Here is a 26,708-nt window from a genome sequence, read left to right on the forward strand (position 1 = left end):
AGTAATTTTACAGGAGAGAGATAAAACCTTCTTAACTTTCAATGGAAGTCAATGTATAAAGAGTTTATTACAAGTCTTTTTTTGAGAATTTATATTGGAAATCAAGACATTTTGACATAGTGTAGGGACAGTTTGTATGTTTTATTATGTAGTAAACTAAAATCAACAAAAAATGGAAATATTTGTTTTTCATTGGACAGGACGATAAATAATTCAAGGCATATATGTTCATATGCTCACATTATATTTGTTTGTGCCTATTTTATACATATTTTATGCACATTTTCAATTTGTAGAAAAGTAAGATATTGGGCCCTATCGCAAACCCTGCGCAAGACATGTCGAGATGCTCATTGCTATCTTAAACCCCGTCAACAGTCTAACAGTACATTTACACTGATTGGCGTGATGGTCTGAAAGGGAGGTGTTCACCATCATGCACAGGTCAGTTTCCTCTGCTGAGATGCGCAAAGCACTGTTAACATACAAATGCGCCAAAGTCAGAGCACACCTGCCTGACCAATGACAACTGGCACACTGATTGGTTTATTTCATTTTATGCCAAAAACACACACATGACCCATAAGACAATTACGTCATGCCTTTTGCGAGTTTCGAGCCACGCAGAATTTACTTCCATTGATCTTCGAAGGTGATATAGTCTTTGAAATGAATTTACAATAAATTACTACATTTAGTGGGGATTGGTGTGAAATATTTAATTATAGAGAAATGTATTTACTTTTTAAGAGCAATAGTAATAGAATCCAGGAATCACATTAAAGATCTTACTCTGATCAGACCCAAACCTCCTCAAACTATCATAAATCAGTGTCTGAGGCATCGTTCATAACCACCATGTACAATAATCTTCTGTGAGGAAGCTAGGTATAATCAAAGATCTGTCCCCAATCACTAGCACCCAAGATTAAATCAGACTCAGCTGGCTTTTCTGACACATTTCATATCACACCACACTGAATGACTGTGTTCACGTCTCAAGGATTAAATTATACTAAATTTTTGGAAATGAAGAAGATTGCCCTTTAAGCTGTAAACCTGCTGTTACTATTGATTTAAGCATCTATTTTTATCACCTCTGAGTAATTTTACTAGAACAGCCTTCTTATATCTGTGAACTATAGATAAGAAATCTATGTCTGTATATAGACACCTTCACATGATGTGAGAAAACCAGTTCATGCTTTTGTCAGTACTGGGTCAGACTAGGTGAGGTAGGAGTAGGAGAAACAGTCTGGATGTTTTAGCAGTTCCAAAATTAAACTCTACTTAGTCCAGTCTGACAGTATATGTTCTATATGTGGATTTTCCACAGAATTTGAGAAAAACATTAAACATTAATGTTCAATTCACCAGCTTTAATTATAAGTTAAAAAACATTCACCCTTAAAGCTAAACCTTAGAGATCATCCAAATGAAGCCAAATGACTGTAAAATGTCTGTCCTATGATGGGATGGCTTGGCTGCCTACCTATTTAATGTCACTTGCTTTGCATGAGAACACACAAAGTCTGTCATAGGGCTCTACAAACCTATACACACACAGCTAAAGTAGCCAATGTAGCAGTGCAACATCTCTATCTACAATATTAGTCTTACACTTATACTAGCTGCTCTTGATGTAAGATAGCTATATATATAACTTTTCTGTAAACTGTGGCTGTGACCTGAAATGCTTCCATATTAATGCTCCATATTTATCATGTTTTGATCACATATAATTTGCTATTATTTCACTATTGTTAGTCTATACTATCAATATGTTATACATATTAACGAGTATTTACCTTCCACATTGATTTAAAAGGTAAAAAAAATATATTTTCAGATATTAGTTTACACTTACTGATTTCCAAAAAAAATCACTTTCCCCTTCTCACGCTTTTAAATGATAATAATATACAGTAGCAGTCAAAATTTAGACACACTTTAAATTCAGTGCTTTTTTCATTATTTTAAAATGTTCTGAATTGTAGATTACTACTAAAATAATCCAAACTATGATGAAAAACTAAGTAATTTCTTTAAAGTAGGCACAGATGACATCTTTGCACATCTCGGCTGAAACTTCTTCAGTCAGCTTTATGAGGTAGAGTCACCTGGAACAGCTTTCACTTAACAGCTGTGCTAAATTTGTCATAAATAAATTACTTAACTTTCTTGTTCTCTTAATGTGTTGTGAAGAGGTAGAGTTGGTATAGAATGAATAGCCCTATTTGAGTAATGTTCTAATCCATATTATGGCAAAAACTACTTAACTAAAAAAGGAAAAATCATTATGATGAAACATAACGATAACCCCCCCTCAAAGAAAAAAATAATAAAAATAATACAGCTGGTTATCCAGCTAAATCCTATGCTGGGCAACAGCTAGTTAACAAGCTAGCCTACCAGTCACCGAAATGCATTACAGAGTATTTTGGTTTGTTTAACACTTTTAATCACGTTGATGATTCCTTATGTGCTCCCTCATAATGTGGATGAGTTTTAATTTGCAATGTGTCCAAACGTTTGACTGGTAATATATTTATGTATTAGGTAGTGTGCTGCTGTTATAATATTAACAAAATTTCCAAGCCATCAAGACAAATAATGAAAATATTCATATTCTTTATAAAACCTTTTTTTAATTAAATAAACACAATTTACTCCAAAAATACTGAGAGACTGAACACATGTGTAATTACACTCTATTCACCATAATGTCATGTGGGGAACAACTAGACATTCAACCCAAAGTCAGAGATTCATAACCTGTTTGCAGTCTAGGAGACAGAAGTCAGTCAATGGAAAATGTTATTTCTCAGCACATGTCCAGTTACTGCTTTCCATTGTATATCTGAATAAGCCTGAACTCATCTTCCCACACATGAGTTCAGCATCCCTCACTGCAGTCCCAGATGAGTGAATCCAGCCACAGGCAGCGGCACTCTGCCTTTCTTTCTCCTCTTCAGTCCCTCTCCCTCTTCCCGAGGCTCAGCCATCCGGCTGTGGGAGAGCAGAGAGAAAAACTGGAACCTGTGGCCCATCTTCTCAGGGTTAATCAGCATGTTGTAGCTTTGGATGAGCTGAGCATGTGTAGAAGCATCACGGCAGTTTCTTAACAAGACCTGACGGAGGACAAACATTTATTAAAAAGTGTGTGACAGTTGTTTATGGTTTCAATTATGATTATAGTTTTAATCTGGGTACAACTGGTTAAAACAATATAGACATTTTGGTCATAACACACAGGAACCAAGCTAGGAAAAGCCCCTTCTAATGTATCTTGAGAGTAGCAGGAACACATGAGAACTGCTTTGTATCAACATAAGGTCAAAATATACATACATACCTGATTTAATTATTAATTTTGTTGTGCTGACAGTTCCAAAATACTGTATTTTATATATAAATCTTGCCAAGGCCAAGGTCTTCTATATATTGTCATATTGCACTGGAGTAGCATTTTAAAAGAATTGTATATATTTATCTCATTATATTGCTGGAGTGCCTTTTTAAAATCTAATGGTGCTGTATATAATGTGAAGACTCATTTCTTATAAATATGTCCAATTCCTTTAAAAAGTACAATTTCTACCTTCTTACATAAACAAAACAGATTAATTAACGAACTGAAATATAAAGTGTGTTGGTCTGTCTACAGATAATTAGTCAGTCTTACTTGTAAGCGTGTGTCAATTCCCATGTTCTTCAGGAAGAGTCTCTGTGTGATAGGTCCCATACAAACAACCTCATCTCCAGCCATCCTTCTCAGGTAGCTGAAGTCCACGTCTGCAGTTAGATCTGCAGTGCCAGGGGCCAGCAGAACATCGTGCAGCTTATGGCCCCGGAAGCCCTTCAGAAGAAAACTCAGTTTAGTCTAGATTTTTCTTAGTACATTTCAGAAGTACTTAGAAACTCTACCTTTCTCTTACTGGCATGCTTATTACTATTAAACCTATGACACCTTTACTACAGCATATTAAAATAAAACAAGTCTACATCATCCAGTGCTTCTTCCTCAGCACATTTTAGAGGACTGCCTGCTTTAATATACACACTGGAACTCTGAAAGAGCTTGATAATGAGCTGCTCAGTTGAATTAGGTCTGTTGGGAGAAGGGAAACCATAAATTTGCAGGGCAGGTAGGTTACAGGACCAGGACTGAAAAACCATGACATAATTCCATCACTCAATCTGGGAAAATATGCTAGGATTTAGGGTGGGCATATGGCCCTAATATAATATCACAACATTTCATGGTATTTCACAAAACAATATATTTTTTATTAATTTCAAGACCATATCACTGTCTGAAACAAAATTAATATCAACAGTGTGAAACATTCAGCAAAGACATAAAAATCTGTGAACTGTGTTTTTCTATTTTGTAAAAAGTATTTTTTTTACGATATTATTGTGTACGATACAATATGGCACACCCCCAGTAAGTAAGTCTGTTAATTATTACTTAAGTACTTACTACTTTAGTGTGGTTTTAGGTAAGTGCTGATGTGTGATTAAGACACTATGATACCTGGTATGATATAAATTATAATTGGTAAGGTTACAAAGTACAAAACTAAAAATGTAAAGCTCAGAATCTCTATAAAGGTGGAAATCACTGAAATACTGCTTTAAGTTACTCATATCTCTAGTATTGTATGTGTATTGAATGTCTACACAAACACACACTCCTGCATGTTGAACACTGTGGTGTGTAGGGCAGATGGGCCTCATTAAGCTGAGTGATTACACCCGAGGACATCTGACCTCAAGTTCCTAAAGTCACATGCAGAGGGCAAAGAGGGCAGACTGGACTCAGACACACTGATAAACAAACAGTCAGCTTGATAGAACAGCTTTCATTGAGGAAGCTCACTCTGAAAGTGTCTGTCTTTGTCCCATCATGTCCGTAATCTGCAATCAGTGCCGCACCACCTTCCACCGCAATCTGATTGGCCAGCTTCTGGACAATGACTCCACTGTCTGGGCAAACCTCCACATGCTCTCGCTTCTCATCTGCCTGTAAAATAAGAAGAAGAACGACAAAATGAAACAGAAACAAGACAAAACAACAGCATTAGCTACATATAAATTCCATTACCTGTTAGCTAATAGCATAGATGTTAGCACATATAACAAACAAGAATGTAGCAATACAACATATCACACTGCGCAATATTATCTTATATTGTACCACTGTATTAAGACTAGCTTGAGCCAAACATATTAGCTTGACTTAAGTGTTGGCTTTACTTTCAGAAAGTTCACTTGTATAGTGTTAAACGCTCCAAAAAAACATATTTCCATTATTTTTATTATTATTTATGTTTTAAAGACGTATTGACTGAAGAATGTATCAAATAAACATATAAATTTGTTAATAGTATATGATTCCTAGAGGTCAGAGCTGGGCAGGAAGATTAGTTTAGAGACGTTTAGTGGAACTCTTCTGGCATTAAACCGAGGGCTTTCTCTCAATCACTGCACACATGATGTAAACCTCTGGCAGCCCATTTAAAGAGTGTCATTTTCCCCCAGAGAAGCCAGATCAAACACATCTCTGAATGTATAAACTATATAAAAGAGGTTCTGATTCCAAGGAAATCAATGTTTGTGTTTATTTAATCTTTTCCTAATGAACTCTTGGGGATTATTTCCACACTTTCACATATCTTCACAACCTGTAATGCAATGCACCACAAAGTTTGCAATCAATGTTTTTAAAAGCATTAAATAATAATAAATGCAAGTAAGTCCACAGATTTCAGATAATAATGCTTAAATGCACTCACACACAGAGCAGATTATTACTGTATATAATGTTTTACTGTTCCTAATACAATTTTACTAGAGATTCCATTATAAAGTCTAAGCACTCACTGGTATAAGTGTAGTAGAGGCCAGTGTAGGAGCAGGAAAAACCACAAATCTCAGCTTCTCTGGAGCTTCTGGGTCAATATCAACCATGATCTCCCTCCAACCCTTCTCTGTTTTCTATAAAAACACAATCAATCATAAAAACTCATTACACACATGAAACTAAGAGAATGTATCCTTGTTTATGGGTATTATATTTCTTTATTGTTTTATTACTATTATACTTCTGCTGTAGAAAACTTTATTATAGGTTTTATTTAGAAAGAAAGAAATATGAATCATAAAACCACTAAATATATAAGTTACAAACAAGTTATAAATAAGTTGGTTAGTAAATAAGTTACTTACTTTGCAGAGACACTTACTTTTAATGTTTTATCAGTAAACACAATTTACTACAATTGGGGAAAAAATAAAATATTGTATGTCTAAATCACTGTGGCATATTTGATTTTTTAGGATTTGTATACATGAAAAAGATTTGTTAACTTATTTTCACTTTGAAAATCACCATATAATCTGATTAATAGTGTTCAAACTTTTTAATATGGATGTTTATTTTAAAATAAAATGTAATCATGTAAAAATACAAATCACAGTGCTGTATTACTTTTTATTCGTTTTTATTTCGTAATTATTTGTTTTTAAATGCTACCTCTTTATGTTTATGCAACTAAATCGTGTTAATAAATGTCATGTTACTCAAATTGCACTATAATTTAACAAACAACAATCTCAATGTTCTGCTTACCTGAAATTTGTGAATTGGCAAAGCATCAAAAAACTCATGGGCCAAGAATATACTGAACCCTATTGGTAAAGAGAAAGATACAACTATAATAAGAATCAGTTTATATAAATGAGCTTGTTGCTAAAGTATAAAGCATGTTTACCTCTGGGAACATCCTCTACCCTGTGGTACCATGAGACTGGCAGGCCGGACTGTGTGGTCCCAGTACGGTACACCCCTTCTTCATCACTCACACACACCTGAGTGTGATCTCCGGCCAGACATTCAGCCTGGACCTGGCTTAACTTTGGGCTGACCTCAACCAGGTGCACAGACACTGCTGCCCCTTTCAATGCTGACTGCAGCTGACTGAAAACCTGTAACACACACAGAGGTAAACACTTGTTACTGTACCCTTTCTGGACATGGGGTCATGCACATATCCTAATACACAACATATACTTAATGTTCACATATATACTGCAATAATACAGATAAACACCTCTGCACTTTATAATGTATATTTTATTTATTTCCCCATATGATCAGTTTGTCAAATAAAAAGAAATTGTCCTCTACAATATGCAGAAAAAATGGCATATTTATTAGCTATGAACCAAATATTCAGCAACCGAAAAGTGACAAAACAGAATAATTTACATTAAACAATAGAATAATTGAATCACAACCAGTATGTAGTGAGTCACTCTTTGTAAATGCAGCAATAGTGAAAAAAGTGGCTAAATAAAAGACAACCTGCAAAAACAGTATTTGGTACTTAATTCAATAATAATAGAGCAATGTGTTTTTATTATTATTATTATTATTATTAAGAAATTTCAATTAAGAAACAGTGAAGGTCAGATGAGATCTGAAGACCAAGAGAACTCTTAGAGAGAACAGCTATGAACAAGCCTTAGAACGCCTTGCCAACTGTGAAGCATAAAAGCGGTTTGGTGTTGTGTGAGGGAAAATGGTTTCCAAAGAATTTAGGAATATATTGTGAATGCAAAAACCCTGAGTAAAATTTTATGTATCAGGAGGTAATTACTAGGGGTAGAAAGTGAATTTATTTTTAAAGATTGATTAGATGGTGAAACAAGATATGTAAATATGTATTTTGGGTTGGATAATTCACAACACAGCTGAACAGTGCCCTCTACTGTTCATTTACCCTCCTGTTATGTTATGGGTCAAATTGACCCGTTTTAAAGTTTGAAGATCTAGGAAAAGTAGTTAAAAACATTATTTTAGCATGAAACTTCTTCTGCTTGCCCTCATTAGTGTAATTAACATAATATGAAAATGGTTCATCTCACATATTCGCAACCATACCATGCAAAAACTAAACCTAAACTAAAACTTAACTAAAAACTAAAATGTTATATTTCAATGTTATGTAAAAGTATTGTGTTTTATATGTTGGTTTTTCAAAAGTAATAAAGAAGTTTGAACATGTATTTTTTTTTATGAAAAATAACTAAATTATCCTAACTGAACCATTAGTTCGAGGTAAGGAACACCATTGCAGTAATGATGTACTGCTTCTTAGATTTTGTTTTGTTTTGTTTCAGACATCTTTTGTATAATTAAACATTAAACATTAATCAAATTGACCTGGGAACACCATTGTTGTTCCTGACAAACAGGAGGGTTAAACATTAGAAACGATACAAACGTACTACAAGATAGCATCCTGAAATGCTGTATAGACTATTCAAATGATCTGTTTTAAGGGAACTAAATGGAAAGTTCGCCTGTAAAAACTGTATATACAAAAACTCTAATTTTTAAGACTTTCCTTACCCCCTTTTTATTTTTGTATCCTCCCCTTTTACAGATTATTGCCTTTTAATGTCTGTATCTTCAGCTGTTACAGGTAAAATACCCATCAAAACTGTAAATAATTTTAAACATAATGTAAAACACTTTAAACTACTTACCCTGAGAATGTCACTTGTCAAAGACCCTCTTCCTGGCCCAAGTTCTACAAGCTGAAATGCTTTGGGTTTTCCTGCAGCCATCCACTCACTCACACACCAGATCCCAATCAGCTAGACCAGGAAAACATAATTCCTCATATTTCATTCACTAATATATAGAATAATTAAGTAAAAATTATGCAAACAGTGATTTAGAGTGGAGAGACAGTGATTTAGAGTTTTTTTCTGTAAAATGGTGTGCTGTTGATAAATTGCAGATCCATGCAGATTTATTTACAGTGGTGATAATAAGCAGTACACCAAACATTGTTTTATATATGTTACCTATTGAGTTTTATATGTACTGATGTACAAATAACTTAAACAATGATCACATTTAACAATGAATTGATTTAAAATATATACATTAGGGCAAAAAATATATTTTTACACAATACTTTTCATGTATTTAGGACTTGGTAATAACATTTGGGTCCACTGACCAAATGTGAAAACTTCTAATTTAATACTTTTCTCTAAAGCTAACCATTTCACAACAGACCACTCTGAACTAGGGGTTGATGACTGTTTTAAGGTCAATATCAATTAAGTAATCAAGAATACTGATACACAATAATAGTGGTTAATAGTCATTGACAATACATTTAATGTCTATGTTGAGAAACTTTACAAAAATATATACCGACCACTTATATAAAATTAATATTAGATCATTATTAAATAAAGTACTATACTAGTTGACCCTACACTGAAAACCTGTGTTCACACCATAACACCGTTTTGCTTTAAGCATGGAAAACAAAACAATATAAGACACAGTATATACACATTATACACTCACCTCCCCAAACATCTGGCTTATTTCTGGTGATGTTATAAAATCCCCTTCAGCTCCAAGCATATCATTCTTCACATAATATCCCTATTAACAAGATAAGCATCAAACAAGTTGTGTTAACGCAAAGAATAAATAATACTGTACTAGAATTAACCGGTTAGCGTACAAAAGATGCTCAGCAGAGAAGTGATTCACATTAACAGATCTTTTTACAGAGATAAAAAATAGGAAATATATAGATGTTAACTGTACATATGGATGTAATGTTACTTAATATTACTTCATTTTAAAGTAAATCTAAAAATAAGGATATTAATTACAGAAGTAAGAAACAGCCCAAAATGAATAAGTAAATATCTACATACTGAAACTGGGTTGGTGAGAACTTCTCGCATGTACTCTGCTACTGTAATGGGTCCAGTAGCCTTAATCTTGGAGGTCAGATGTCTCAACATAGACGGGACAGTCTGGCCTTCCACTGAGGACAAACAACGCCTGCTCGATATACCAGTCCATCTTCCTGCAACAGATCAAATAATGACTTTTTTTTTAAACTATTAATTTATTTTTGTACATTAAAAAAAATAATATCTTCTGTAGGATCCACGCAGCAAAGAGCACAAGAACAAAGTTGCTATTAAGAACAAAGTTTTATCTCAATGTTACCACACAGATAGTTGAGCTCTTTATTGTAAAACTTGGAGAACATGTGATCTTTAGACTCATCTAAATGTCGGGTGTTGGTGAATTTGTGTACACAATGCTTCCCCTCCAAGGTTTAGGATTCTGAAGCTACGTACTACTTAAGCTGGTACCTACTGAATTAATAAAAACATCCTAAACATGTTGTACACATGACTACATTGCCCTAATAGTCTCAAGCGTGAGAATAACTGTGAGAGTGACAGGCTGATAAATCCAGCTCAAGACCAGCTTTTGCTGCTTGCTGGTATCAAGTGCTTCAGATGTTTTAGAAGCTGGCCAAGGTGTTTGATAAGCAGATAATCCACACAAAACATACTGCATACTGGTAAGGTAGCTGGTTAAAGAGCCACTAAACCCTAAACCATATTATTTCCATTAAGAGCTCCAATGTGTTCCTGTGAAGTAATGAAACATAAGTCCTGCTTAAAAATGGATAAACATTACCTAAACTTAAAAAAACGCTTTTATTACTGTCAGTTCTGCCTCCTCAGTGCCTCTCAGGATCAACTGTGCTATAGATGAGGATGATGTTTCTGTGTACTTTGGTATGTGGACACATCACAATTTGCAGATCAGTCAATAATCAATAATATCGCCCCTCTGCTGACATCCAACTATCTGTGAATCCCTGCTATCAGAGGCATACTGCTGCTACTGCAGCTCAGCCAATCAGCTCTCCCTCCTGCCCCAAATCTAAACCCATACATCACTCAGTGCCTATCCCAAACTAACCCTCGCATTTTTTAGCCTTTATAAAATATGAGCTGAAGGTGGAGTCAGCAAAAATGAGGGGGTTTAGTTACCCTTAGTTTAATGCTGTTTGTGTAGCATGATTAAACATGTCTCAAACAGATCATATTGTCTAGCTTGGTCTAGAGTCAAGTTCATCATGCTTGCAGGCCAGCCAAACTATTAAACAAAAAAAGTGCCCAGTACTGGCCAAGAGCTACACTGGTCAACCAGCTAAACCAGTCTGACATGTTTAAGCTGGCCAGGCGTGTTAGGAATGTCTCTTCTTCTATGTGGAATTAACCTGTTACCTGGCTAATGCAGAAGAAAGCTAAATACTGTGTCATAGACATCAGTGGTACTCTCTCACATGGGGTTGGGGTCACCTTGGTGTATGGCTTGTGATGCATGCTGGGTACTGTAGTCAGAAAGCACTGATGATTGACTACAAAGCTAAAAGGATACAAAGTTGGATTTTTTAAGTCTGACTGAGGAGACTGAGAGATGCGATAAAGAATAATCAGTCATTTCTTTTTACACTGAGGCAGTGGCTGGGACGGAGGAAGGGAAGAAGCTGTTGTGGATAAAAAAAAAAAAAACATCAATTGTAGTTGTACTGAAGTAGAGCCCACTCACCTGCTGCCCTCTGGGAACATCCTAAGTAGCAGTCCAGCAGGGAAAGCCTGTTAGGAGCAGGTATGTGTGTAAATGAACGCATACACGTCCTGCTTATACTGAACATCTTCAGTAATATCCTAATTTCAAACTAAGCCGAGTTTCTTCTGTATTTTTCAGAATTAATTAACTAAACGGCAAAATAAACGTTCAGAACCGACACTGACACTCCTACTGCTGCCATAGCAGAGAGAGAGAGTCAGTTGTGGCCTAGAGTTAATTATAATAGAGATCATAACATGTGCACGAGCAAACATTCAAACATACACGTTTGGCCCCCCTATCAGCTGCCATTGCAAAGTTAGGCTCGATCTCAAACAACATCAGCTAGCTAGTTCCTTATCCCCTAGAAAGTGCACTAGCTGTGGACGTTATAACACTGTGGTTTCTATACTTAAAATATTCTTAGTGTTAAATCAATCCTAACTTGCTATTTATATAGGCAAACAATATTTTGGGGGGGTGTAGAAGCATTTTTGTTTTGTAACTACAAAGTGCACTACCTAAATAGGGCACAGAAAGACATTTGGAATCAGGACAGCTCCTCCACGGCGTGACGACAGATCCCGTTATACAATAAAAGTATAAACGAATAAATAAATACATAAATGCATAAAATAACGATGCAGTGTAAATAACTATTTTTCCCCCAAACAATTTTTTAAATTATTAAACTGTATATTAATTAATAATAAATAAATAATAAAGGTTTAAGAAATAGGTATCAACAACGTCTAAGGCTGTTTTATCAGGCAGCCGCGTTTCCGGTTTTTACTTCCCTTCCAGGACCTGCCCCTCTCCTAACCCATGTTTCCAGCATGGCTGCGAAACGCAAACAGTGGCCGAAAGCCGTGAGATTCGAGGAGAGTGAGGAGAACGAGGAGGACGCGCTGGAAAATGAAAACGATGAAGCAGAGGAGAATGGAGAGAAACAGGAGGATGAGGAGGAGGAAGAGGAGTTCACTCTGGACGGAGTCCTGCGGTTGGGAGGCACTAGGGTAAAGAATTCAGGGCAGAATCCTAACCTAGCTTCAGTGGTCAATGCTAACTAACAGAGCAGCTCCACACGTGGAGAGCTGAGTGCTGCTTTAGGAGACTGTAGAATCAGTTTAAACAGCGATATGATTCACTGAATATCGTTGATTAGTCCCGTTTAACTTTAGCGATGATAAATCTGGCTTCTTGCTGGTGTTTTATCTTATTATGGGATTTTTGATTTCAGTCCACAGTCACAGTGACAGTAATAGATGTATACTATTTAAGGTGGAATCAAGAAAAAAACATAAAAAAAACGAACACAACTCTCTTGTTATGTTACGGGTCAAAGTGACCCGTTTTAAAGTTTGAAGATCTAGGAAAAAAAAAAGTTTTTTTCAATTTAAAACTTCTTCTGCTTGCCTTAGTTAATGTAATCAACGTAATATGAAAATTGTTCATCTCGCATATTTGCAACCACCCCCTGCAAAAACAAGAACTGCTAGTCTATGAGTAATAGAGTATTAAAACATTTAACATTTTTACGAAAAACGAGTGAATTTTTCTAAATAAACCATTAACTTGCCTGTTAGAGATAAGTAACACTGCTGCACTAAATATTGAAAGAACAATAAGTAATAGAGTTAGTAATTAAATATTAACACTGCTTGTTAGGATTTTTTTTTTTTTGTTTTACACATCTTTTGGATAATTAAACATACACTTGGTCAAACTGACCCTGGAACACCATTGCTGTTCCTGACAAATTAACATAACAGGAGGGTTAAGGTTGTAAATTGTTAAGACAGCCCATCAAAAGCATCCTAGCAGGATCAAAGAGAGTGTCTTACAGAACTCGAGCTGGTCTATATATATATATATATATATATATATATATATATATATATATATGTTTTATTATCTATATATAATATGCTTTATTTAGCATATCGAGGATATCAGTAGTGCTTAAAGAACACTGACCCAACTGTAGCTACATTTCATTACATAGAGTATAAAACCTTTTAATTAATTGGATGAAGTGCAGCAAAATAGATATAATAAAAATGACTATACTATGCATACAAATATTGTGCATAGTACAGAAAGAAGAATCTGCCACTGGTGATGCATTTTGTCTGCATGTCAAAATATTGTTGTGTATTGTGAAAATCTTTTTAAATTATTATTCCTTTAATACAATATTTTTTGCTATATTGCCCAGCTCTGTCAGTGCATGATTAAATACATATTTTATACTGTCCATGTCAAAATAGTGTAAAGAATACAATTATAGCATATCGACTTAAATAAATAAATATATCGTGATTTAAATTTTGGCCATATTGTTCAGCCCTATGTAAAACACTACTGTAGGTTACTAGTCCAAATTTGTCTACTTTCCAAGTTATTTAGAAAGTGTAGTTGACTTTTGGGTCAAACCTTTAATGACAGAAGTTCCTGATATTAATTATTAATAGAGATACTTTTAAACAGGACCGGTTGATTTAAAAAAATAATAGTTATTTTATTTTTTTTTTATACAGGCAGACTATGTCATGCTGGTTGGCATTGATGACAGCAACGAGCTTGTAAACGGTGGAAAGAAAGGTGCTATCGATGATTTGGAGGATGGGGAACTGGAACAGTTCATCACAAAGCTGGGCATTCGTTCCTATTCGGACAACCAGATTATTAAGGATGAGGATGATGATGAGGAGGATGACAGTGAGGAAAAGCAAGAACAGAAACCCACAGAACCCTTGGATAAAAAAGACAAAAAGAAAAACAAAGAGCCTGTCAAGACACCTGCAGCCAAACAAGAATCTGAGCAAAAAAAGAAGAAAGATAAAGAGGCTAAAAAGGCAGCAGCTGCTGTAAAGAAGGCCAAGCAGAACGCCAGCCTCTTCGAGTTTTACCCCAGACAGTCACTGTTGGTCAAACCTGGTGGGAAATGGTATGACATAGACTACACTTCAGAAAGCAACTCTTCAGCTCAGGAAGAGTCTTTGGTTTCTCAATACAAAGATTTGGCTCGTAAACTCTTTGAGGCTGAAGCCGAACTCTACAAATCCAAGAAGAACTTTCAGAAAGGAGCTAACACAGCCTGGATGAAGAGCGTTGTCTCAACTGGAACTCTTGCTGACAGGATGGCAGCCATGACTGTTTTGATCCAGGACGCTCCGGTGCACTGTCTGTCACATATTGAGAGTTTGGTCACTTTGATTAAAAAGAAAGGCAGTCGTAGGGAAGGTCTGATGGCGTTGGACACTCTTAGGGAGCTGCTGTGTTCTGACCTTTTGCCAGAAAACCGCAAACTACGTACCTTTGCACAGCGGCCTTTCGACATGCTGGAGGAGAAAGCTAGTGGAAACCGTGATGCTCGTGATCGGAGGCTGATCCTTTGGTTCTTTGAACACCAGCTGAAGCTGCAGGTGGCCGAGTTTGTGGTGGCCCTTAACACTCTGTCTCATGACTCTATCCTGGCCAACAAAACGAAGGCACTAACCACTGCTCACGAGCTTCTGTGTAACCATCCAGAGCAGGAAAAAGCCCTGCTGTCTCACATAGTCAACAAGTTGGGAGATCCAGAGTACAAAGTGGCCTCCAAAGCTTCATATCTGCTGGAGACGCTGCTCTACAAACACCCGATTATGAAAGTGGTGGTGTGCACCGAAGTGGAGCGCCTTATGTTTAGACCAAATATCAGCTCTAAAGCTCAGTACTATGCTGCCTGCTTCCTCAACCAGGTGATGTTGAGCCACGAAGAAGCCGACCTGGCCACCAAACTCATCACCATTTACTTCACTTTCTTCAGAGTCTGCGTTCGAAAGAAGGATGTGGATTCTAAAATGCTTAGTGCCTTGCTGACAGGAGTGAACCGGGCTTATCCATACGCAAAAGTGGGTGATGAGAAAGTGCGGGAGCAGCTGGACACTCTGTTTAAAGTGGTGCACATAGTGAAATTCAGCACTGCTGTGCAAGCTCTGATGCTGCTGTTTCAAGTCATGGACTCGCAGAATTCGGTGTCTGATCGCTACTATGTAGCTCTGTACAAGTAAGCACCAACACGATGATCATTTGTAATGAGACATTGTATAGATCTGGCTGTACTGTTATTTTCTGAGCAGTTTTGGAATCAGTTGTTTTTAATACTTGACACACGACCAGGGCTGTAACGATTTAGACATAGTCAACTGTGTTGATTATAAACATTTGTTGACTAATTTGACAAATTTTAATGTCTACTAGTTTTTACTGTACCACACTACACAAAGTGCTGAGACAGAAACACAGTAGGGGAGGGGTAAGGGCTGCTGTCTCACTCGGTTCACACAAACACATTTTTTAACACAAGTTTTATATTCACGTTTTAGCAAACAGTATTTTTTTTTATATGGGAGCTTATTACTTGATGACAGGGTGTAATTAACAGGTGCCCAGGCTTGAGCCGAAATAGTAAAAAACAGATGGCATGCTCATAGGATGCAATGATTGAGGGGATGACAGAAATATCCATTGACTAAGCGAAAAAAAAATCTCCCATACTATTTGATTACTAAAATAACCATTAGTGTCAGCCCTTCACATGTCTGTATGAATGAATTAGTTGAATGTAATATCAGTGCTGTAGATTGAGTGTGTGTGTGTGTTTCTTACAGGAAGCTGTTGGATCCAGGTCTGGCCATATGCTCGAGACAGAGCATGTTTCTCAACCTACTGTATAAATCCCTTAAAGCAGACATAGTGCTGAGGAGGATCAAGGCTTTTGTAAAGAGACTCTTACAGGTCAGCTGTGAGCAAAGCCCGACCTTCGCATGTGGCGCTCTCTTCCTGGTATCTGAGGTGATGAAGAGCAAACCTGGCCTTCAACTGCTTTTGAAGGAGGAAGGGGTACGTTGCATTATCAAAATATCAAGGCAGATTCACAGCATTTTTATACAGACACCTGTATTTTAAAATCCTGTTTTCATAATCTGGGTTATGCTATTGCTCAATTTAAAGCAGTTATTCAATAGAAAAAAGTTATATAAATTCTCAGTGAACTGTCTGAGTAATGCTGTTGATTAGATTGATATGTGATACCTGTAGGTTATTCGAAATATACATATACACATTATTCTAAAGTAACATTCTTTATTTTATGAATGTACAAATTGATAATATATAAATAACTTGTGTGATGCTTACTGATTAGCATTCTAGTGGCATCATCATTAAAACAGAGTAAACCCACCAGCAGATCTTGTGACATATATATGTTTAATACCGGTAAATGTGAAAATAAAGAGCATGTATATTAATCAGTCATTGTTTTCCATTATGGATTTTAAATATTTGTGTTTATGTAACAGGATGATAAACAATATCAGCTTAGTAGGTATCTTAAATCTTTTCTGTTAGCAAATAATAAGGTCTTATTTTTTGTATGGCTGTATATTGTTAGATATATTTTTATTGTTTTACTTTAAATTTGCTTTAGATATATTTAACACCTTGGATGTCTTGTACAAAACCAAAATGTTTTTCTTGTTTATTCAAAAATATGCAATATGTTAGGATGCTGAGGAGGAAAAGTTTGAAGACCTAAAAGGATTTGAGGATGACGATGATGAAGAAGAGAGATTTGTGGATGCAGATAAAGCTGAACAGGAACAGACTGAAAAAACAGAGCAGCCAAAACCAACTGCATCATGGGTGCATCACCAAAACCTGGAGGGTAAATTGGAACAATTCCTAAACATGACTTTGTGGTGCTATTTGATTTGAGTTTTGCTGTAGTTAGTATCCAGCTGTCCATCTTTACAATTAAATTCAGAAATATTTGGATGGAAACCAAACTAGTGTCTGTATATCTCTAAAACTTCTGCTCTTGCTTGTTGTAAAAATGTATATAAATATTTACTTATTATCCAGTTTACATGCTTAAATAGTTAATGGCGAAAATACAACCAATTGTGTCCCTTTGTTATGGATTTTTCTCTGTAAAACTACTCACATGGAAACTATATTTTCTATGCAGGTAAGAACATGAAGATATACGACCCCATATTCAGAAATCCATTATACTGTGGGGCAAACTACACCACACTCTGGGAGCTGCAGAAGGTACAAATATTATATTTTATCTTAACTATTTTTTTAATATTAGGTTGGGGCACATGCAGGCACTTTGTTGCTTACTGTTTTTTTTTTTTTTTTGTCTTTTGTAGCTCTCTTTGCATTTCCACCCCTCTGTGGCACTTTTTGCAAAGACCATTATGCAGGTGAGTGTCTCTTTTTTTTTTTTTTTATGTGTACAGAACAGAAACTCCAATTACATTTCGTATACACACACACAGACACACAATCTGTGACATGCTGTTTGATTTGCCTTCAGGGAGAGTTCATTCAGTACACAGGAGACCCTCTGCAGGACTTTACACTCATCAGATTTCTGGATCGGTTCGTGTTCAGAAACCCAAAACCGATGAAGGGCAAAAGTGAGTAAAATATTCCTACTCTTAAAGAACTGAGTTTAAATGGTAAGATGTTTTATCACAGCTTCTGTAAAGTTTTTAAAATAGATTTTTCTTATTCTGTGCAAGTCATTCAGAGATGTAGAGACTAGGTTATTTTAAATTTACCATAACCCAAAAAAGTTGTGTGAGCTCTCAAATCCTAACAACTTAAAAAATCTTTAAACATTGTAATTAAAATATACATTTTTTTTAATTAAATAAAACTGCTGGTTTTAAACAAAGTGCGAATAAAAACCTTGATGGTCTTGCCAAGGTATGCAAAAAAACAATCTATGTTAATATCTTAATTGCTGTGTTATTAATGTGCAAGCTGACATTATTGAGTATGATAATGATTGTCAAAAAATATTTTTTGTCTGGACGTTATTAGGAAAAAAACATTTAATAAGCCCCAGATATTCCTAATGAACTCAGCCTCTTTATATATAACATATCTAATAGATTTTACGTTATACCATCTACCACACTTATATCTCCATGGACCAAACACAAACCCTATGTGTAGCGCTTTACACATAGTTCCTAATCTGATTGTCTTTGTCAGTGAGGTTTAGGGGTTTCAAATCTGCACTACATTTATGATTTGTCTATTCCATCACAGAAAACACAGAAGCCACTGTTATGCAGCCAAAGCAGAAACAGTCCATGAACAACATCCGGTCATTACCTGGTAAGTATTTCAATCAATAAAGTAGAGAGAAATCCACATTATGTACATGGGCAGAACATGCATTTTTATATATGTATATATTTGTTTTTATATAGTGAACTGCAAAGAGTATCTAGCCAAAGAGGAGAGTCAGATCCCTGTGGATGAGGTGTTCTTTTACAGGTAAGTGTGAGCTAAATGGTGTTGGCTGGACCTCGACCTTAACTTGCCTCAAATATGAGAATAATTTGACAATCATGTACCTTTCCTATCAATAAATTAACTTTTACTGCATTGAAAATCCAAGCAATTGTGATTAATTTGGATTTAGTTAACTAATTGCTGTTAGTTAACTAAATCAAGAAAATTAGTGGAAACCCTTGTTTCATGCTTAGCTTGGAGAATGCTATAGGATAGTAATTGATGTAATTGTGCTGAAAGTCACACTTTGTGCTTACAGTACATCTTGTAATTCAGTAAATTTTGTAAGATTTTGCAATTGCATTATATGTAAAAGCCAAACACTAGGATTCCGGAATCAGTGACCAGCTATATAATAGTAGTGGAAACAATAGCCATGTAACACTGCGACAGAGCTGTTTGTCAAACATATAAACAATGTGATTCCTGTGATCTGTTATGTATGTGGACCTACTGTAACAGCAGTAATATATCTAAATCACTCCTCTCTTCAGGTTCTTTAAGAAACGTGAAGGAGAGAAGCAGCAGAAGGCACCTCGGGAAGGGGATGATGAGAGTGTGGAAGACGTGGATGATGACGAGTTTGACAGAATGCTTGGTAAGTACAGCAGTAGTGAAAATGGCTTCAGTGTTCAGAAAGCAGAATTTTATTTTATTTTTTTTAACTGTAGTCACTAACTTTAAAAACTTTTTCAGATTCTATAGAAAGCGACAGCTACTTCACAGATTTTAAGGACGATGACCTGGACTTTGCGGGGTAAGTGACTTCATAAATACAGAAATATCCAAGCATTTGCTTAACCTTTCTTTGAATTAAAGACATTGCATATAATAGGAAAGTTTTAGGTGTAGGTAATTATGTTGTGTTTAGATAATGCAGGAATTAGTAACAGGTCCATGTTTAGCTCTCAAGTAGATAAAAACTTAAAACATGTTTTTTTTTTTTTTTTTACAACAAATATTCATCTGGTTCCAGTTTTCCAAAGCCATCTTACCCAGTGTACACAAGCCATAAATTCTGGAGAGACTCATTATTATTGATTTTCTTTTACACAAAATAATTTCTTTCAAACTGCGAATTAAGAAATGGTAGGATTGCCAAGTTGTAGGCTGTAGGTTCATCCATGTATTGCTTTTCTTTATATTCAATAAAGATAAACACTAAAGTGGTGGACAGCAGCACTTTTCAGGTCTTGGCATTTCTCTGTGCAGGAGGGACCTTAGCCATACGAGTCAAAGCAGTAACCTAATTCCATGTGCAAACCCCAGGGAACTGATTTGAATAGAGGCAAGGAGCTTGAAAAGAGAAGGCACTCTTGAGTTCATGAAAGCATACAAAATACCTTACTAGTTTTTAGTACAGCTCTTTGTATAGCCTTTTGTAAAAATACTAAACCAATTTGAGAAATTAATTAATTTACATTTGAGTGCTTGACAAATGTGCATACAGACAATAAAAGTGCTGCTTTAAAATTTCTTCCAGTAATGTGAAGAAGGAATCCAAGAAAGGGAAAAAGGCAGAAGACTCTGACTCTGACCTGGATAGTGATGATGATCTGGATGATGAGGAAGTCTCTCTGGGTAGTATGGAAGATGAGCTAGAAGATGAGCTCGAGGAGGAAGGTGGCGCGTTTATGGACCCTGATGGAGATGATGATGATGAGGAAGAAGGTATTTTAATGATTTTGGTCATTTGGAAGTTTTTTGGTTGTTGGTAGTTTCCACCTAAGCTAAAAATGATTTATTTATTTATTTTTAGTACCAGAGCTCGAGGATGGTAATGACTTTGATGGTATGTTAATTTCAATACAAAACATAGTTATCATTATAGTCACTCATAGTATTATGTTGGTCTCTCATGTAATTCTTTTTCTTTCTTTGTTTTTCTCCCCCTCGTCTCTCTGGAAATGATCCATCAGATGGCCGTACAAAACTCAAAACAGGCAAAAGAAAGTCATCAGAGCAGTTGGATTTCTTGGAGTCTTTTGGTGAGCTGGGATATTTTAATACATTAAGTCTCTCTTTAAGTTTAAGTAAATAACTTTTCCATTTAGAAAATCTGAATCACACTGCGTGAGTATATATAAATTGTGTAAATTTACACAATTTACAACAACTTATTTTGAGAATTCTGAAAGCAATAGGCTAAATGACACTGGATGCACCAAATTAATCTGTCCTGTGATTACAATTATTATTAATAATCACCCTTTTCTTTTGAATCCAGGAAAAAAGAAAATGAAAGGAAAGAAGCATGATACAGCAATATTTGCATCAGCTGAAGAGGTAAAACATTATTACACAGAATATATAATTATTTTCTGTTATGTGAGTGCTGCTCCATTAAAGCACATTGTTTCCCACTTGTGTTCATAATTAATGTAATGTCTTAATTTTTCCAGTTTGGGGAACTGCTGGATGAGAATGTGGACTCCAAATTGGATAACCTTGGCATGAATGCAATGGCCAACAAAGACAAAGCCAGTGAGTATCGAACACAAACTAATAGACGTGAGATAAAAGAGGGACAAAAACACAGGTCACGGATTTAAATTATTTATTCAAATGGCTAGATGCTAGCCAAGTTCCTTCAAAAAGAATCACACACAGTTCTGTAATGCTGACAAATGTCCAGGTCTGGTTAGCATATAATAATTATTATAGTGATCAACCATTTGTTATGCTCATTATTTGCTGCTGTACTTATTCAATAGTTTTTTTACTGTACTGATCAACTGACTGGATGGTGATGGTTTTTAAATGTGTTTTTGATTAAATATGTACTTAAGAAACAGTTCAATTACCAAGAAATCACTAATCAAAATTTTTTTTGTTATTTTGTCAGTAGTGATACAATATATTGGTTATTAAAATAGGGTGACTGATACTAGTCAGTGTCCACAATATCTGACTCAGCCCACTCATTCTCCCCCAATTTTCCCCTCATTCAGGTGTCAAGCAGCTGAAATGGGAATCCAAGCGTGATGACTGGATTCAAGGACGCGATGTTAAAACAATCCGGAGAAAAAAGGCGATGTTCAATAAGAGGAAAACATTTGGAAAGCCCAAAACAGGCAAAAGAACTGTTGGAAAAAAGAAATGAAAAGTCAGCTGTCCTCATGTGTTTGTGTATTTAATCTTGCTTAGACCACGCGTCCTGATCTGCTTCCCGAATGCCATATACTCCAGACCACTCGTTGGCCTTGTAAAAAACTAAGAAAAGGAAGAAGAAATGCTTATCAGGCAGATCACAGGCATGTTCACTTGCCAAATTGGTGGCAAAATTTTCTACAATGGACTAATGTTAAACATAAATGTAAAAGTGCATTTTACAATAAATAATATTTTACTGTTCACTGTTGGTGCTGTAAAACTGCAAAGAACACAATATGAAACATTTAACTACAGTTTTTTTTGGTGTATAAACAGTATCACTCATTTTAACCCCTAAAATAGAGGAAATTGAGTCATCATAAAAAATTTACTTTACCTTCAAGAACGGATGGAAGGTATTTGTTCATTGTACCTCTGAAATCTGCAAGACAGGAATTAAGGAATCGTTTAAGGAATACTGGGAGAAACATTTTTCAGAATATTCTTAAATAAATAAAATATCATTACCTCGACTTGAGTTCATTTTAAGAAATAGCCCATAGGCTGCAAACACACCAGCAACCTCCAGAAAAATAACTCCTTTGAAAATTTTCCTGGCTGTTGATTCCATGGATTTGGGGGCCATCTGGAATGGAGACAGTGTCATTTATTAACCCACCCAAAGCTCAGCACTAAAAAAGATTTGAAAGTTGAAACTGTTGCTGATAATGTCTTGATAATAGAGAAGGCATGTTTCTTTTTTTATTCATTCCTAATCAAATTGGATTAAAATTTATCTAAACTTGAATTATGGTGTAAAAAGGTAAAAAAAAAAACATCCAAACTGTAATTTTTCCTGTCTGAAATGAAACTAAATTTGGAATGGAGTTGCCAGATTAGTCCCCTTAATGAGGCCCAGGGTTGGGAGGGGAGGTGGTGGGATTGATTGAAGAAACCTGCCTTAAATTTCATGACTAAGGTGCCCTAGACACATAACCACCGAATTCCCACTCAGACACCAAGGTTATCATTGTTTGTGTGCTTTGTGGCTTAAAGGCCCAGAGCTCTCACTGACTAAAAATGGTGGGTCTAACTAAATGTAATTTGTTACTTTGGACTTGCTGAAACAAAAAAACGCAACCTTGCAGCAAATCTCTGCAAGTAGTTATGTCTCAGGCATATATGTAAATTATTACAATTGTGGTCTGACTGGACACTGCTCTCGTAGGCTACTTTTGGACAGTTAACCTCTTGTAAAGAGACTACTGATTGTAAGACATACCTCTATGATTAACTCAGACATTTTGTCATGCTGACAGACTTTGAGAAGGGATGCATCATTGGAATGAGAAAGGGAGGATGGTCTTTTAACTAATTGCCTGCTTTCTAGACTGTCATCCACTCACAATCACCTGAACTGTATTGGACTATAATTGAATAGTCTTTAGTTTGGGATCCACAGGCAATCAGGTTTAAGTATGGAGACCCCGCTCAGTGAGTTACGACACACTGCTGGTATGATGACAAGGAAAGCCACTGCTTAAACTGCTCAGTCACCTCTAGTGGTGATAAAAGGGGCATCAAAATCTGTGTTATGTGCAAGACATTTTTTGACCACAAATGGCATATTTTATCAGGAAAATGCTTAACCACACACAGCAAAGGTTTAACAGGACTGTCTTCAACAGACTGCAGCACTTCCTTGCCTGCCTAGTTGTCAGATTTATCTTCAGTTAAGCACCTTAAAACCCTGAGCTTATGGTCTGTGGTAAAACAACAGTCTGTGGTAAAACAAAACGAAAACTAATCATCCAAATCGTCTTTGTCCCTTACCCCTTTAAAGCATCCCTCCTTTCACTTATAAAGTCCCACAAACATGTACTTAAGCAATAATACAAAAGAGGGAGTGCTATAATGTGTATTATTGGTACTGCTGTGCTGTGGTCGTAGATCAGAACAGCAGTGCCAATATTACACGTTACAGCACAAACCTCGAGTGTATTATTGTGATTATACCAGTTTTTTCCCGCTGTTTATTGAAAGATTTTGAGTTAAAGAGGATGAGAAAATATGATCTGTTTGGTTATAATCTCTCCACAAGTTAAAATAGTTCCATTGCTGCTCTGTTTGTAGCTGTGCTGTTTTGTTGGTAAGCACTGCATTGTTGCTAGGTTACCTGGAGTAATACATGGAGAGTTCGGTTACAGTGCATTACCGGCTGATAACGGCACTCATAGAACGCCTCACAGCCAATCATATTGCAGGGTCTGAACTAACTGTGGTATAATCAAAGCTGAAGGTGCAGAAGGTGTTAAAGGTGGTGTTTCTGATTCTTACATCTTGAAACTAACACAGCTCAAGTGTTCTCAATGCATGCAGGCAGAACAAGAGCAGTGTGGTATTCTTATAAGATCAGCTTGGTTTTTTGATTCACTCAATAATAAGCAGCTTCATCAAACCCGGTGACAGTGCAGATCATCTACCGCTCTGACTTTAGTGATAATGTGGGTTTGGAATGATTCCTAACGTTTTTATAATTGTAAAAAAAAAAATAACGATGTAACACAAAAATTGATCAGACTAAAAGTATTAAACGCATCAACAATATGTAACCTGGTGAAGTATAAGTGGTATAAGTATATGTAAATGAATACTCCAGTAGATACAGATACAGCAGTAACGTATTTAGTATTAAAGTACAATAGTAAAGTACTTCTACTTCCTTACTGTACACCTTTGTCCCTAGTATCTCATCTTGTATCCAAAAGTATAGAGACAGACAGCCCAGCAGGGTACTAGGGCTCCGTTCAATTAAAGGAATAAAGAAGAATAAGAGAAAAGCCTCTGTGCCCTTAACACCTGTCTGTTTATAGCAGAGTGATTCAGAGCTGTTCTTCAGTGCTCATCTGCAGTGACAGTAGAGTTAGCCTAGTTAAGTCCATGTGGAGTCAGTACTGCAGAAGCTGAATCACGGCTTTCTGTTTTATTCTGCCCTGGACCTCACCACTGATTAAAACCTTCTGTCTAAAAGAACAGTACAGTACTCACAGTGTAAGTCAGGAGGACTGAAAAGTAACCACTGATATAATTAACTACTGTAGCTTCTCACTCACCTTCACACCGCTACACACCGTCTCACAGGAACATCACCTACGGAGCCTCAGCGTGACCACAATACATTCGCAACGAGATTTTTAAGGCTTTTATTATGAAATTTTAAAACGCTCTTGTATTTTTTTTTTTTTTTTTTACAAAGGAAGTTTAATGCTTTTAATATGGATTTTAAAAGTGCGTTTTTAAAAATACATCACCTAATAAAAATAAAGAAAACCAAACAAAAATACAAATGGGATTCAAATTAAATTAAAACGTTTAAAGAAAGAAAATTATTTATAATGTATTATTTTATAAATAAAGTATATATATAAAATAATATAATTTACATTTCTCTTTCAATGTTTTTTATTTAATTTATTATTATTTTACATTGTAGATACATATTTTTACAATCTTTAAAGAAATCATAAAAGAAAGAAAACAATTGAATGAGAAGAGGTGTATCCAAACTTTTGACTGGTACTGTATATATATAGTGTATATGTGTATATAGTGTATATGACGTTTTTATATGACTTTATTATTTTATAAATAAAGTATGTAAAGTACATTTCTCTTTCAATGTTTTTTTATTTAATTGTTTTTTTTTACATTGTAGATACATATTTTTACAATCATTAAAGAAATTTACTAATACTAAAATCGCATTTTAAGCTCTGTTTATATTTCCAGTTAATACATGTGAAAATTTTACTTAAAATTTCAGAAAGTCTCCTACCGAAAGAAGGGCACAGGCCTGATGTTTTGATGATGATGTTTTAACTAATGACTTGTTCTAGGAAAAGTTATAGTATATACTGACGAAATGAATATGCCTATATTAGGAGAGTAAGACGAACATGTCCAGCAGGTGTCGCTAACGGAACGAAAATCCATAAGAGCAAAAGAGCAAATTCAGTATTTTTGGTTCTTTAATTAGTTGAATAATTCTTGCCATAATATGGATTAGAACATTACTCAAATAGAGCTATTCTCTACCTCTTCACAACACAACTGATGGTCTTAAATACATTCAAAAGACAAAAAAATCAAGTAATTAACAAGTTCAGCACAGCTAATTTCAAAAAGCCATTTCATTTTACATCATAAAACCGACTGAGAAAGTCCAGCTAAGATATGCAAAACTCTCATCTGAGCAAGAGGTGCTACTTCTAATAAACTTGTTCTAGGGCTGTATCTGCAGATAAAATGATATTACAGTTTTTCTCAATTGGTTTGGCTCATTTCTTGAAACTGAGATGACATTCCTATAACTAAAAGGTAAATTGGCCAAACAGACTTACAGTTCTTCACAACACTTCAGATAACCAGCAAAATGTCATATGTCTCCCAAAACGTTCATTCTTGCTTCAAAATGAAGTCCCTCTCCCATATAAATAGTCAGTACCATAAAAATGGCATAGATCCTTCTCAATTGCTTTGGCACATTTTCATTAATTTTGTCCATCTGTCAAAATAAACTGGACGGTGCAGCAAAACTACATGGATCCTCATCACTGCTCATATCGCTCCAAAAACAGTTTACCCACGTGTCAAAACTGATTTCCTTTCTCACACAAATCATCAGTGCCCCCAAAATGCATTGTCCCTTTGGCATTGTGTAAGTACTGCAAGTCAAAATGCTTAGATGTTTTGTCTTTATGGC

The 26,708-nt window shown here is 35.6% G+C and overlaps 3 protein-coding genes across 3 annotated transcripts; 1 reads left to right on the forward strand and 2 right to left on the reverse strand.

Annotated features, from left to right (window-relative positions):
- Nucleotides 1-2,628: 2,628 nt before the first annotated feature.
- ndufaf7 (NADH:ubiquinone oxidoreductase complex assembly factor 7) lies at nt 2,629-11,818 on the reverse strand. The gene is made up of 10 exons (XM_007255437.4): nt 11,468-11,818; nt 9,763-9,917; nt 9,401-9,481; nt 8,560-8,670; nt 6,780-6,993; nt 6,638-6,696; nt 5,890-6,003; nt 4,886-5,029; nt 3,686-3,859; nt 2,629-3,131 (listed from the first exon to the last, which is right to left on the reverse strand). The coding sequence occupies exons 1-10, from the start codon at nt 11,571-11,573 to the stop codon at nt 2,907-2,909; spliced, it is 1,383 nt and encodes a 460-aa protein (XP_007255499.3). The 5' UTR covers nt 11,574-11,818; the 3' UTR covers nt 2,629-2,906.
- A 467-nt stretch (nt 11,819-12,285) lies between these two features.
- Nucleotides 12,286-22,207, forward strand: cebpz (CCAAT enhancer binding protein zeta). Its single transcript, XM_007255438.4, has 17 exons — nt 12,286-12,504; nt 14,029-15,539; nt 16,144-16,375; nt 17,042-17,201; nt 17,505-17,590; nt 17,695-17,748; nt 17,862-17,964; nt 18,605-18,673; nt 18,769-18,835; nt 19,348-19,451; nt 19,550-19,610; nt 20,337-20,524; nt 20,613-20,645; nt 20,773-20,841; nt 21,081-21,139; nt 21,256-21,337; nt 21,805-22,207. Exons 1-17 carry the CDS (start codon nt 12,325-12,327, stop codon nt 21,954-21,956), a joined length of 3,210 nt encoding a protein of 1,069 aa, XP_007255500.3. The 5' UTR covers nt 12,286-12,324; the 3' UTR covers nt 21,957-22,207.
- On the reverse strand, nt 21,394-25,152 carry LOC103032791 (protein CEBPZOS). The gene is made up of 4 exons (XM_049484695.1): nt 25,060-25,152; nt 22,475-22,592; nt 22,344-22,388; nt 21,394-22,066 (listed from the first exon to the last, which is right to left on the reverse strand). Exons 2-4 carry the CDS (start codon nt 22,590-22,592, stop codon nt 21,987-21,989), a joined length of 243 nt encoding a protein of 80 aa, XP_049340652.1. The 5' UTR covers nt 25,060-25,152; the 3' UTR covers nt 21,394-21,986.
- Between the last annotated feature and the right edge of the window lie 1,556 nt (nt 25,153-26,708).

This window comes from Astyanax mexicanus, chromosome 1, assembly GCF_023375975.1.
Source record: "Astyanax mexicanus isolate ESR-SI-001 chromosome 1, AstMex3_surface, whole genome shotgun sequence".
Classification (NCBI taxonomy): Eukaryota; Metazoa; Chordata; class Actinopteri; order Characiformes; family Acestrorhamphidae; genus Astyanax; species Astyanax mexicanus.

Bases quoted from the DNA above. Each gene is read 5' to 3' on its own strand.
- ndufaf7 (XM_007255437.4), bottom strand. From the start codon at position 11,573: ATGTTCAGTATAAGCAGGACGTGTATGCGTTCATTTACACACATACCT. The intron at 8,671-9,400 runs GTGAGTGTATAA...TTCCTGGTCTAG, and splicing joins TAAGCCAGATGTTTGGGGAG to CTGATTGGGATCTGGTGTGT. The intron at 6,994-8,559 runs GTAAGTAGTTTA...TGTGTGTTACAG, and splicing joins TGACAAGTGACATTCTCAGG to GTTTTCAGTCAGCTGCAGTC.
- cebpz (XM_007255438.4), top strand. From the start codon at position 12,325: ATGGCTGCGAAACGCAAACAGTGGCCGAAAGCCGTGAGATTCGAGGAG. The intron at 20,525-20,612 runs GTATTTTAATGA...ATTTATTTTTAG, and splicing joins TGATGATGATGAGGAAGAAG to TACCAGAGCTCGAGGATGGT. The intron at 20,646-20,772 runs GTATGTTAATTT...ATGATCCATCAG, and splicing joins GGATGGTAATGACTTTGATG to ATGGCCGTACAAAACTCAAA.
- LOC103032791 (XM_049484695.1), bottom strand. From the start codon at position 22,592: ATGGCCCCCAAATCCATGGAATCAACAGCCAGGAAAATTTTCAAAGGA. The intron at 22,389-22,474 runs GTAATGATATTT...CCTGTCTTGCAG, and splicing joins TAAAATGAACTCAAGTCGAG to ATTTCAGAGGTACAATGAAC. The intron at 22,067-22,343 runs GTAAAGTAAATT...TCCTTTTCTTAG, and splicing joins CCTTCCATCCGTTCTTGAAG to TTTTTTACAAGGCCAACGAG.